Source organism: Brachycentrus maculatus, unplaced genomic scaffold, assembly GCF_059751285.1.
Source record: "Brachycentrus maculatus isolate JH-2025_06_01 unplaced genomic scaffold, ASM5975128v1 h1tg000144l, whole genome shotgun sequence".
In the NCBI taxonomy this organism is placed as follows: domain Eukaryota; kingdom Metazoa; phylum Arthropoda; class Insecta; order Trichoptera; family Brachycentridae; genus Brachycentrus; species Brachycentrus maculatus.
Window position 1 is genome coordinate 2,931,714 of NW_028280897.1, and position 14,639 is coordinate 2,946,352.

General features: G+C 36.5%; 1 protein-coding gene across 1 annotated transcript in view; it reads left to right on the forward strand.

The window, feature by feature from the left end:
• The window catches only part of Dhc16F (Dynein heavy chain at 16F), a 79,338-nt gene that overhangs the window by 55,260 nt on the left and 9,439 nt on the right, over positions 1-14,639 (forward strand). The window contains exons 46-55 of the mRNA XM_088260973.1: positions 1,219-1,456; positions 2,463-2,623; positions 4,486-4,627; positions 6,228-6,413; positions 7,777-7,949; positions 10,740-10,920; positions 11,634-11,813; positions 12,681-12,914; positions 13,634-13,780; positions 14,442-14,632. Coding sequence (XP_088117099.1) covers positions 1,219-1,456; positions 2,463-2,623; positions 4,486-4,627; positions 6,228-6,413; positions 7,777-7,949; positions 10,740-10,920; positions 11,634-11,813; positions 12,681-12,914; positions 13,634-13,780; positions 14,442-14,632 — 1,833 coding nt within the window. The remainder of the gene's footprint in view (positions 1-1,218; positions 1,457-2,462; positions 2,624-4,485; positions 4,628-6,227; positions 6,414-7,776; positions 7,950-10,739; positions 10,921-11,633; positions 11,814-12,680; positions 12,915-13,633; positions 13,781-14,441; positions 14,633-14,639) is intronic.

Genomic DNA, 14,639 nt, shown 5'->3' on the forward strand with positions numbered 1-14,639 from the left:
CCAACTAGTTTCGGCAACAACCTGTTGCCCTCTTCAGGGTTACATTTATTATAATTAATAAATATTAATTACATAATTATTATTAATAAATGTAACCCTGAAGAGGGCAACAGGTTGTTGCCGAAACTAGTTGGTTAATAAAAATGTGAGTGGATCAGAACACAAAGTATTTTTATTTCTCGAAATAATATATCAATATGATCCACAAAGTTAATGCTTTCAATATTCAAAACAAAAAAAAAATACAAAAATACAAAAAACTACTTTAGAAAGAAATATAGATTTTGGAGCTAGGCGGAATTAAATAAAATAATTAAAGGAATACTGTGGTTGACATGTTATATACTGTCAATGACAGTATATTACATATATACTTAATGACCCCAAATATATTGTCATAATTATTTTATAATCCTGAAATGATAAATGGTCAACAAATGCAAAGAGAGCAATGTATAAAATTGCATAAAATTGTTGCTAGAACCAAAAAATAGTTTCGCGACAGTCTCCCGCATATTTTTATATTTAAATCATCATGTTATGACATTTTAAACGGGTGTTTTTTTTACGCCTGCAATGGGAATTATCAAATCCCATTGCAAGGGGGACCCCTTTGATAATTGATTTGATAATTACGCACATATAGTTTAGACCTTAACAAGGAGATTCGTACATAATATTTATATAAACAAAATATTAAACAATTCCTTTTTTCTGACTGAAATTAGGCCGGCGCAGAAGGTAAAAATACCCTTCCCGTCCTTAAGCATCAATTGACCGAACGGGTAGAAATACCTTTCCCGTACTTAGTGTGTTAATCCGCAATAAGGTAACTACAAATGCAAAGAGCAGAATGCATAAAATCGACTGTTACTAGAACCTCAAAAAGTCCGCCTCCGTAGTGTAATGGTCAGCACGCTTGGTTATCGTACTGGAGGTCCCGGGTTCGATTCCCAGGGGGGTCAAATAAATACAAGTTATTTTTTTTCACTATTCAATATTATCATGTACTGGTACCTGAAGCGGACGGCTGGTCACCTTTCCTTCATGTGTTGACAATCAAGATAAGATTGTGTGTATACGGTGAAATGCCCTATGCACCATCGGGTGCGGATGAGGGTTTGAAGAAGATGAAGAAGAAAAAGTTTCACGCGCGAGAGTCTCATGCATATTTTTTCCGAGTGAAAAGCTTATCCCTAATTGAGGGGTTGGTCGCAGGCAGAAGGAGGCGGAGCAGCAGATGGCGGCGGTGATGGGCGTGCTGCGCGAGAAGCAGCGGCAGCTGCAGCAGGTGGAGGAGGCGCTGGCCGGCATGCAGCGCGCGCTGGGCCGCATGGAGGCGGAGCGCGCCGTGCTGCAAGCCGACCTGGAGCTGGCCGAGGCGCGCCTGTGTCGCGCTGGCAAGCTCACGCAGGCGCTGGCCGACGAGCAGTCCCGCTGGGAGGACTCTGTCAAGGTGACAAATTACACCTCCTTACTCCGGTCACTCAGGTCTGCTTTGCGAAACCCTCATATGTCCTCGTATAAGTGACAAAGATATTCGCGGCATGAGCGTCCTCTGGCGTTTGTTCCCTCAATCATCTGGTATCTGGCTCTAATGAAACCATCCCGGATCTTGTACTAACATTTCTTGGCGGGACTGCGTATTTTATATTAAAATAATTTCTTCTTCTTCTTCAAATGCTCATCTGCATCCGGTGGTGCATAGGGCACTGCATCATATAAACACAGTGTCATCTAGATAGTTAACACATGAAGGAAAGGTGATCAGCCCTCCGCTTCAGGTGCTAGTCCTTGGTCTAATTAAACCATCCAAGATCTTGTACTGACATTCTTGGTGGGACTATTTTAGTAGGGGGTAGGAACTTGTGGCATAAAAAGGCAATCGAAATAAATAAAATGAAGCCTTCGTCAAAGGAAAACATTAAAAACGTCATCAGAAAAGTGTGGTTTGAATTTTTACCCCTAGACTGCACACAAAATTTGGAAAAATCCATGCCAAAACGTATTGAAGCAGTAATAAAAAAAGAAGGAACAACAAATTAGTTACTAATTTTGTTCATTTTTTTTTTTTAATTTAAGTAGTGTACTCAAATTCATGGAACTTCTAGATATATTGTTCAAACTCAATACACAGTTCTTGAACTCAATATGACTAGATGGTGGGATGAAGCAAGTGTTTTATTAAGCAGAAACTCTTTCATTTGTATGTGAAGTCCAAATCCTGGATTATCTACACATACTTGAGAAACGCTAGAAAATACCATTTTCATTTTTTATTTTAGCTTATAATTTGACCAGTTAAAGTTATTTAAGCTTATAATTTGACCAGTTGGCTTCCATATTCTTCTTCATATATGTTGAAATAATATGATAAATAACTCCTATAATTGGAGATAATCCAGATTTGTGAACAAGTGTTTGGACACACTCAGAATGTTGTGTATCTTTTATTATTTAAGAATATGAGCAGTGAGCTGGAGTGCACGACTGGGAATATAATTGTCGGCTCAGGATGTGTCGCTTATTTTGGTGCATTCCCCACCAACTACCGTCAGGAGCTGTTACTCAAGTGGATTGATAAGTGCAATGAGCTAAATGTACTCATTTCTCAAAATTTCAGGTGATTTTTCTAACTAATTAACCATCACGACGCTTACCCGCAGGGGTAGGTAGAATAGTACGCCACACCACTCTGTCTTTGCAAACATTCTTCATCTCTTTCGCATTCATGCATACCCGCCGATTGTTTCCACTCCTGACTTGACTGCTTTCAAGTATTTGACATACAGTATCAAACAGATTAATTGAAACAAAACTTTTTTTGTTGTATTTTCGTAAAAAGTTTTGTAAAATCTTAGTTATATCACAAATAATTATTTAAAATGATCTCATTTGGCCTAAATCAAAGCATGCACTCTTCTTGGCATCGATTCTATAAGGTTTTGGCACGTGGATGCCATTTTTTCATCTCGAAACCATACCTGAATTATGGACAAAATGAGCTTTTCTACCGTAGCGCAATCAATTTTTAAGAGCCAATTCTTACAGATTCCCCATAGATTTTCAATTGGGTTTGTATCTGGTAAATTTCTTGGCCATTCCAACATAGTTATTTGGTTTTCTGTTAAGAATTTCACCATTTTTGGATTTGTGGCAGGAGGGTAAATCCTGCTGAAATATTACATTACTATTTGACCTTTGTTTTTGTATCTCTGGTAGCGTCCTTTCCTGTAAAATTGGCTGACACTTCTCGCAGTCACTGAAACAAGCGGTCTTGGTCCAAAATACGATGAACACCCCCAAAACATTTTTTGAGAGGGTGTTTGGTGTTTTCAATAATGTGAGAAAAGTTGAGCTTTTGTTTCCTCTATGAATGAAGCGGAATTGCTGGCTTTGTACGATAAAATGCCTCTCTAAGGAAAACAGTACTCTCTTCCAATCTTCTATCATCCAATCCACATTTTTTTTTTTACCAAAGTCAGTCTCTTTGCCCTCATTGTCAGTCAGAAGTTGCTTCTTGACAGGCTTCCGAGCTGATCTTTCCACTTTAAAGGGTCTTTGACGAACAGTCACTGAAGTTACATTATCTCCAGTTCCAGTTAATTCTTGCGTAAGGTCCACAGTGGTTTTACGACAGTCATTTCAACTAGAAATCAGTAATCACTGGTCATCTCGTTCAGTTCTCTTCCTTTTTGCGCCACATTTCCCCTTTCTCTTCACTGAGATATCCCCTGACTCCTCAATGCTTTTTATGATTTCACTGACTATCCCTAAACTTGCTCCAGCCTCGGTTGCAACGTCTTTTTGAGTTTTCGTGGTATGCTTGGACATTGATTGTCCGCTTATCTATTGATACATCCATCTTTGAAGCCGCCGTCGAAAAATATCAGAATTGGACAACTATTATTAAAATAACGAAAAAAGGATTTGAGTGTCTTAAACAATCTCAAAAACGTGTTGACATAACTTGTAGTACATGCGAAAACAACGACTAAGTTGCCAAGAAAATGTAAGAAATCATTTCCAAAGTTGAAAAACGAAAAAAAATGTTTTGATTCAATTAATCTGTTCATGCCAAGCTTTCCTCGGTCTGCCTTTGCTCCTATTTCCAACTACATTCGCCTCATACATTATCTTACCGTTCTTTCCTCACTCATTTGTTTCACATGTCTAAACCATTTCCACACTCCTTTCTTAATTTTTTTGATAATGCGTATCTGACTTTGCATTCTTTCCTTATTTCACCATTCTAACATCTATCATGCATCGTTTTGCCGCACATTCCTCTGTAAAATTGCATTTTGACTCCATTCAGTCTACTTTCATTTATCCACAAAACTTGATATTGTAATTAGTCTCCCGATTGACGGACTAAAGAGCTCACTTCCCGCATAAGGTGTGTTATTATAACTTGATTATAATGTCCGTCGGTTTCCAAGCAAAGCGTTTCTTGTTTGACAAGTTTATTTTGTATATTTTTAGCATGACTTTGGTGTTATCCGACTCATACACGGTGAGGCAATGGAATACTGCCGGATTACCGAGGGATAATGTCTCTGTTGAGAATGGCATTCTCGTCACCAAGGCTGGAAGGTGGCCTCTGATGATTGACCCCCAAGAACAGGTTTGTGTTGAACCGATCGTATCAACCTTTTAATAGCTGAACAAATATATTATCAGGTGCATTTCGACACATCACTTTGTACAGTGGCGTGCACAGAGAATTAATTAGGGTAGGCAATAGAGGTAGGTAGTAAGGTAATCTAGGTACTACTTAGTAAGGTAGGGTAGGCAGTAGAGGTAGGTAGTAAGGTAAGCTAGGTACTACTTAGTAAGGTAGGGTAGGCAGTAGAGGTAGGTAGTAAGGTAAGCTAGGTACTACTTAATAAGGTAGGGTAGGTACTGGTTGCGGTTTTATATGTCACGCGGGTAAATTAGGATAGGAATATTATATGGAATGCACGCCCCTGACTTTGTATCTTTGAGTTGTGTTTTTGTCTTACCATTTCGCAGGTTTATGAAGTAATTCCTTTTACCTTTGTGATTTATCAAGAGTAGAGAATATCTGCAAAATTTTAGTATACAACCACTCACAGAGAGTTTCATCTACCAGTTTGGAGACATATTCGTCTCTTCGCCAGGAAAATCACTACACTAGCATGCGAACAATACTACATATCACTACGATAGTACAATTCACACACTTACAACTACACAAAATATTAATCACACGCATCTTTGGTCGACCCGAGGACTAACATGCACCGAGGATCGCAGAACAACATGCACTAAAGGCTGAGGTCTAACATGCACTAAGAATATTTGTCAAAATAGGTTAGGGTTGTATGGGTTGAAAGGACCGGGCGGGGGACCAAAGTGGGTGGTGACGAATCTTGCTTTGCTTGTTGTCAAATGAAATAGTGGACTTTATGAGAATGGATGTGCGGTGACAATACTTGCTTTATATAACACTCCCCTTATCATTCATCGTTCACTTTGTGTAATACCACTGAAACTTTTTAAGTGGTATTACACAAAGTAAACGATGAATGATAAGGAGAGTGTTATATTACCATTCCACATACATAGTTGAGAATGCTTTTAATATACAAAATACTTTTTCAATAGTCTCTATATGCGTTCTGTAGTGAAAATTTTCACTCCTTTGATTCTGCTGCCCCATCGCTCACTCCTTTCAAGAACGTCATAAATCAAAAATCGTCAGTTTTCAGTTGTGCATGTTTTCGGAATGCTCAAAAAATGTACTATATCCTACAGCAAAAGAGACATATTTTAAACTAAATATTTACCCGCTACAGGGCAGAAATTGTTGTTTTTGCATTGTGAAGAAAAGGTATTGTTGAATTTTTTTTTTAAATATACTAAATATTTTTCAAATGGAGAAAAAACCTTAAGATTTTACCTAAAAAGATCTGTTGCACAGTAAAAAGTTCAATAAGTGGCTTGATATTTATTTTTAATACATTGTATTATATTTTTAAACTTGAAAAACATCCTGAAAAATCAAGTTTTTTGATTTATGACGTTCTTGAAAGGAGTGAGCCATATGTACTATCATTACATCACTCTCACCCATTCTTATTCTTATCTTACATATCTCATCTTTTGATTGGGTTATGTTGCTGATCCATCTGTTGTCAAACGCATTATGTTTTTGACTGAATAATGTTAAGTCCATTAACACGAGTGAAAATTGCTTTTAGGCAAACCGGTGGATCCGAAACATGGAGAGAGAAAATCAACTACAGATAGTGAAGTTGACGGATGGAAACTACATTAGAATCATGGAAAACAGTATACGACTTGGAAGACCCGTACTGATAGAGGAAATAGCGGAAACTCTCGATCCCACGCTATCTCCCATTCTTCAGAAGTGTACATTTGTACAGGTGATATATTTCTCTTTTAACACATTATTTACTGACAATTTTTTTAAAGATTCACCTAAAAACCAATCAAATTTGTACTAATAGCAAAAATACAAGTAATTAACAAATACATTCATAATTTCTGTACCAATCGTTTGATTATTATGATTTTTATTATATTAACTGCCAAAAGCCGACTAGTCGGCTTTTCACTGCCAACCGTAAACGACCAAATACTGATTAGTCGGTTTTTCTACCCTACGTACTGAGAAAAAATTCACACAATTATGTGTATCACTATAATAATTTCAAATTTGAACTATTTGAAAAGGATATTTACTGGGAACTAAGAATTAAAAAATAAATTGCTCACTCCTTTCAAGAACGTCATAAATCAAATACTTGATTTTTCAGGAGAACGTTTTTAAAGATAAAAAATATAATACAATGTATTAAAAATAAATATCAAGCCACTTACTGAACTTTTTAATGTGCAACAGATTTTTTCAGGTAAAGCCTAAAGGTTTTTTCACCATTTGAAAAATATGTAGTATAAATATAAAAAAATAATCAAACAATACCTTTTATTCAAAATGCAAAAACAACACTTTCTGCCCTGTAGCGGGTAAATATTAAGTTAAAAATATACCTCTTTTGCTGGGATATAGTACATTTTCTGGGCATTCCGAAAACATGCACAACTGAAAATAGTCAATTTTTTAATTATGACGTTCTTGAAAGGAGTGATCGAAATATGCACTATTATTTGTCAACATTTTACATGTTGAAAACAATATTTTTAATAAATACAAAATGTATCTGAAATGAATCACAATACCACATTTTTTACTTATAATTTCAAGTGCAAAAATATTGTCTGTAGTGTATAAAGTTATGACAAATAATAATGCATATTTATTTTGAAATAATTTAGATCCTATAAAATATCATTTTTAAATGAATAGTTCATATTTGAAATTGATATAAAGACGTACATAATTGTAGAGTTATTTTCAGTGCGTAGGGTCGAAGAAAAACCGACTAATGGGTGTTTGGTCGTTTAAGGTGTTAAGAACAACTGATAGTGATAAGTGCTCATGTGTGAAAGAAGGTGTTAATTGAAGGATAAAAAAGTTGAGAAATTTGAGTAGTGTGGTTGTCAATCGTGGGTAAGAATGGTTATGTGCATAAAGTTATCACAAAAGTATTATAAATACCCAGACCTCCTTGTTCTTCTTCACCTAACTTAAAAGATAACTCCCGACTGGACCAAACCCAGATTTGTGAACAGAAATTTGGGCACACTCAAAATATTGAGTGGGTACATTTCCTGAGGATTAACAATATTATGGATGCTGTAATTTGTAATAAATAAATATTCCAGGGCGGACGCTTGTTGATTCATTTGGGCGATACAGACATCGAATACGATCCAAACTTCAAACTATACATCACTACAAAGTTGGCCAATCCGCATTACTTGCCCGATATTTGCATCCAAGTGACTATCGTCAACTTCACCGTCACACTCCTGGGCTTGGAGGATCAGCTTTTAGCGTGAGATATATCCTTATTTGCTACACTTGTTGCGCAGAATAATGTACAATTGTGAGTTTGTTGTCATGAAGCAATATTTTCAAACCAAACAAAAACAGGTTAGTGATAGTGAATTATTTTTGAATTACCGAACATCCAAGTGACTGAAATCTGTCTACGGCTTATGCAACACCGCTTGCCATGCCCCTTACTTAGGCTCCAACTCTATAAGCCTATTCCCGCTTGTGGGTGGATTTACTCTGTATGTTTTAACACTTTATTGACTTATGATTTTTTTTTTTAAGATTCCTCAAATACCATGCAAATTTGTACTACCTAGCAAATAATTCACATTTCTTCTTCTTTTAGGACTAGGTCCTGTCATTCTCGGGTCGCTCCTGGGAGGTGGAAGACCGGCTATCCTTCCATCGTTTTGGTGGTTTTCCTGTTGTCTGATCCCACCTATGCTGCTGTCCATTGCCACCCTCACCACTCGATCCGAACTCGCTCTTCTCACATGATCTCTCCAAAAACGTCTTCTTTCTCTTCCCCATCGCACAACATCTTCAAGATTGCAGATTTTTCTTATATCTGAGTTTCTAACTCTGTCGCGAAGTGTTAGACCTGCAATGGGTCGTAGAGTCTTCATTTCCGATGTCCTAAGAAGGCTTTTTGTTCTCGCGGTGTCGGCTCTTGTTTCCGTGCCGTATGTCAAGATCGGTCTTACGCAGGTTTTATAGATCCTCACCTTACTCTCTTTCAGCACATTTCAAAAAAAAAATCATAATTTCCGTAGCAATCATTCGATTATTATGATTTTTTCAATGAATACTCACTCAAGTTCATAAAATAATATTTATGATTTAACAAGTGGCAGTTAACAACATTTTGACAGCAAATACTTGTTCACAAAATCTGGATTATCTCCAATTACAGGAGATACATGGTTCATATATATAGCACTTCCAAGAATTTGAGTAGTGTGGTTGTCAATAATGGGTAGAATTGGTGAATGTTACGTGTGTAAAGTGATCACTTAAACCAGCCTATGACGGTCGTCAGCCCCGTAAATGCCCAGACTTCCATATTCTTCTTCATCTTTGATGAGATGTCAAAAAATAATGTGGCAGTTCATTCTACAATAGAAACATTTTGTATTTATTAAAAATACTCTCTTCAAAACGTAACATTTTCACAAGTAATATTTTATTTATTGTTTCGGCATTAACTTTGTGGTAAGACATGTTACAATAATTAATAGTTATTATACAGACCTGAATGATGGAAGTTTAACTTCTGAAACATGTAGTCTATAATAAAACTCAAGTGGTAAAAAACGAAGTATTTTCTTTAATTATTCACAAGTAATAGTGCTTATTTATTTTATTTTATTTTTAGTTCATAGCTAATATCATTTTCAAATGAATAGTTCAAATCCGAAATCAACATAGTGATTTGCGTAATTATGAAAATTATTTCTAGTATGTTGGGTAGAAAAACTGACTAATGGGTGTTTGGTCGCTAACGTTTGGCAGCGCAAAGCCAACTAGTCGTCTTTAGGTAGTTAATGGTTAAAGTGGTAATTTAATGTAATTCATGGATGAAAATTCACAAATCATCAGACATCACAATAAAGCCCCGAGATCAGGTGGACCTCTAGGTTCCTCTAATGTAGGTTTGTCCACATTAATGCGAGACCTTATGTATGTTCAGAGAAATATTCTCGTGAATGAGAAGAGGAGAAGAGAAGAGTGTGGGAGAACTTGAAAGGCATAGCGGAAAAGTGCATCGATGAAGGTGGTCAACGTCTTCTCCATAACAATATAACTTCAATTGCATATACTTCACTACATTTTACTATAAAAACACTATAAAATTTATAATGTTGGAGCCTAACTAGAGATAGGAACTTGCATAAGCCGTGGCTAGATTTCAGTCACTTGGATATTAGGTAATTCAAAAAGTTGACCTGTTAAGGGAATGGTTATTCCGAAAACGGTTGTTGCGAAGTAGACTTTTTGAGTGGCGTTACACAAAGTGAAGGATGAACGATGAGGATAGTAGTGCTATATTACCATACCACTAAGTGAATATTGCTTTTTGAGTGGCGTTATACAAAGTGAAGGATGAACGATAAGGAGAGTGCTATATTACCATACCTTTTTCTTCTTAAAACCCTCATCCGCACCTGATGGTGCAAAGGACACTGCGTCATATAAACGCAGTATAATCTTGATCATTAACACATGAAGGAAAGGTGATCAGCCCTCCGCTTCAAGTACCAGTCCAGGGAAGTGTTGAATAAATATTACAGTGAAAAAATCACTCGTATTTATTCGACCCCACCCCCGGGAATCGAACCCGGGACCTCCAATACAGTAGTCGAGCATGTTGACCATTACAATACGGAGGCGGACCACACCACAAAGTGAATATTGCTTTTAAAATACAAAAAAAAAAATTGAATTTGAATTTCGAGTTTATAAAAAATCGAACTATATTCACGCCAGTAAAACCTTAAAATATGCTCTTCTTCTTCTTCACGTGTCATGTCAGGTCTTCTGACGTTGACTATCACTTGGGAGTATGTGTTCCTCAAGAATGCTAACATATATGAAATTCGATAAGTATTGGATTAGAAATCGATGTAAAATACATAGGTATATTTTCAGTATTGTTTATATTATTTTTTGACATCTCATTTCCATAATTGGAGATAATCCAGATTTGTGAACAAGTATTTGGACACACTCAAAATGTTGTTCAGTATTGGTGTTCTATGTACCCGATTCTAATGATGTCTCATTGTAGTGAAGTGGTCAGGATAGAAAGACCCGACTTGGAAATGCAGAGATCAGAACTTATCACCCGGATTAACAATGATAAGATGCAGCTACTCGCCATTGAAGATAAAATCCTGAGAATGTTATTCGCTTCGTCCGGAAACATCCTCGATGATGAAGAGTTGATAGAGACCCTCAACGAGAGCAAGGTATACATGATTACAGTACTGCCTATAATATCGAGTGTGGTATTCTTTCTCTATGGCAAGTAGAACCAAATATTACTCCACAAATGTTATTTGGTAGAATTAGAAGATATACCTTGAAAGTATGCTTGAATTTTACTTAATAAATACCACTTTTACTTAAAATCTATTGTGACACGTGTTTCAATGCATTCCGCATCATTTTCAAGCACCGTATGTGAAGCTAAGTCTAAACTTTAGAGTTGTGTCCTTGGAACGTTGAAGGACAAAGAGGAGGTAGGGACTGTTTCTTTTTTAATTTTTTTTTTATTTCTTATCAGTGGGAACATAGACAATAGGAGGTGACTTTAGTCATTGTTATATTGTTAATTGGAATTAATTGCTTGCAGAGTACATGGCCAAGCCAACTGAATCGCCTTTTTACGTTGCATTAATACAAAAGAATGATCAGTGATTAAGTTACACTTTATTTTGAAATATTTCATGGAAATCACTATGATGCTAACGACAACTGGCGGTAGACGTGGTTTGGTGGCAAGAGAAGAAGACCGAGTTCCTTGTTGTCTGTCTATTTAACGGGTCGTCTCATTCTCCGCGTGGTGACGTCACGCTCGTCCGCGATATTCATCTATGTTCTACCGTTATCTGGTAGCTGACCGTGTCGTGCTTGTCTGCTGGTCGAGGCAGGAACATTGAACTATCTCTGCCTGTTGTAGGAAACATCGGCCATTGTTGTTGCCCGTTTACAAGACTCAGAGATCACAGAAAGGAGTATCTCAATCGCGAGAGAGAAGTACCGGCCGGTGGCGACTCGGGGCGCCGTTCTGTACTTTGCGGTCTCAACGCTGAGCACCATAGATCCAATGTACCAGTTCTCACTCAAGTATTTCCAACACGTCAGTCCTCTTCTTTATCTTATGTATTTTCATAAAAATGTCTAACATACACATGTAAATAAACATATACTATTTTGTATATTAAAAGCATTGTTAACTTTGTGGTATGGTAATATAACACTCTCCTCATCATTCATCGTTCACTTTGTGTAATACCTTGTTTAATACTAATTCGTGACTACCGATTTCGGAATAATCATTCCATCATCGGGTCATTAAAATAAAATTATTACGGTCTGACATTTATACAGACATTTTGTCCACCTCCGTAGTGTAATGGTCAGCACGCTCGGCTACCATTCTGAAGGTCCCGGGTTCGATTTCCAGGGGGGGTCAAATAAATATAAGTGATTTTTTCACTCTAATATTTATTCAATATTACCCTGGACTGGTACCTGAAGCGGAGGGCTGATCACCTTTCCTTTGTGTGTTGACGATCAAAATAACACTGTGTTTATATAATGCAGTGCCCTATGCACCATTGGGGTGCGGATAAGGGTTCTATTATTTTCTATATATTTATACAAAAATAAAATTTTGACAAAGAGAAACAACACAAATGAATATCAATGGGAATATTTTTAAAAGTGGACTTGAAGTTAAAATTAGTTGGTTATTTACTATGGATAAGTCTTTATTAATTGCTTTACTAATTTCTAATTTTTCTAGTTTATCTAAACAAAGACAATTTTTTTATCATGAAAAATTTCTATGCCCCTTGAATTATTAAAATTATATTTATTAAATGAATTATTCGGTAGTCAGGAATTAGTGTTTATTAATGTGGTACATATTACACAAAGTGAATGATGAATGATAAGGAGAGTGTCATATATATATATTTATTGTCATATATATATTTTTCAGGTTTTTAGCAGTGTACTTGAAACGATGGAGAAAAGTAAGGATTTTGAGGAACACCTGATAAATATGCTGAAAGCTATCACTTACTCTGTCTATACAAACATCTCTCGAGGGCTGTTTGAGAAGCACAAGCTGGTGTTTAGCTTCCTGCTGAATATGGCCGTTTTCCAACAAGCTAATCTGATCCCGGACAGTTATTGGCTGTTCTTTTTGAGAGGACCCGTGGGGAGCAAAGTTGTGAGTTACTATTTTATTTTGCGCAGGCCATTTGTTTTATTTGAGCGAGCGCTCCGACTATCTGAAACCTGCTTGCAAGAACCGCGAAAGGGCACACTCGGCACTCAGCTGAACACTCGCTTCCATTGATGACAAGAGTGCGAACGGTTGCACTAGCTCAGAGTGCTTCTTGTTCACAAACATTGTTTACAATCCTAGCATTGTATTCTATGACTAAATATGGTGTGTTGAAAATTACTCCATTTCTCTGCAAACGTTGGAAGAGAGAATAGAATGTCACACCACGCTGTCTTTGCAAACATTCCTCGCCTCTTCCACGCTCATGCATCTCCTCCGACTCCTGACTTGACTATGCCCAAGTATTTGATATACTCGGTCTTTCTCACCTTCTATTTTTGACTACATTCGCCTCATAAATTTCGCTACTAGGCTTTTATTCGCTTTAACTGATTTCAGTGCACTATTTTGATTTTTTAAAACAGTTAGTTCCAATAAAACACCAAATCCATTGAGATACTTTACTTGGAGACATTATTGATCACTGGGAATGTAGCTTGGAAAGATTGCAAAGAGTTATAGCCCAACCAATTCCTAGACTTGACTGGAGTTCTACTGGGCAACGCATAGTATCACAATGTGTGGAGACAGGCTCCTGCCCTGTAGTTCTAGGAATTCCAGAAGAGAGAAATACGAAACGTAGAATTTACCATTGTTTTCAGGTTCCTGAGAAGAAGCCCCTTGTTCCGGGCCTCACTGATGCCATGTGGTTGGCTGTGCAGCACTTGGATGATGCATTCACTCATTTTAAAGGATTAAAAGCGAATTGTTTAAATGTCATCAGGATATCTATCGGAAGCTATGTTCAGGTATGGTAACATATTTATTAGGTGGACCAGAAATTGTACCATCATTTTGTAGTGTCATTAAAATTTATTAAATAATTTGTTGTTTTTTTTTTTCTAAAATTGCAAAACACTTCATATTTTCCCGGATCAATCCGAAAACATGACAAAAATGTAAACAATGAAAAACCTAGAAAGTATTTTATTAATTTTTATATTAATTTTTTTTTGGTAAATTCACTATTGTGACACGTATTTTGATGCATTCTGCATCATTTTCAAACACCGTTTGTGAAGTTAAGTCTCAATTTTAGAGTTTCATCTTCGGGGCGTTGAAGAATGAAGCTGTTTCTTATTTTTTATCATCGAGACCATGGACAATGGGGGGGGGGACTTTTGCTGTTGTCATATTGTTAATTAGAGTTTATTATTATTTATATTCAAAATAGTGGTATTCACCAAGTGAAATTTATATTAAAAATTGATAGATGTTACCACAAAATGACTGCCAAATCAATAAATGAAAAATAATAGATAAACTAACCTATTGAATCTCAAATCATCATTCAAAGATAAAACCGTTACAAATAGTTATTAGCTGAATCTGCCATAACATTATTTGTCTTACAATTTCACTATTTTCAATTGTGATTATTTTTTCAGTGAATTTTCTTTTTCTTTTCAGGATATCAAAATAATCAGAGAAGCGGTCACAAAGTCTTCAGTAGACTTTGACAGTCATCTTGACAATTTTGAAAAGTTAGTGCTGTTCAAAGCCCTCAAGCCGGAAGCGTTGATTGGGGCTATCACTGAATATGTCAGTGTCAATTTAGGAAGACCATTTGTAGAAAGCTCTGCCATTTCGTTAAACAACCTGTTAGTA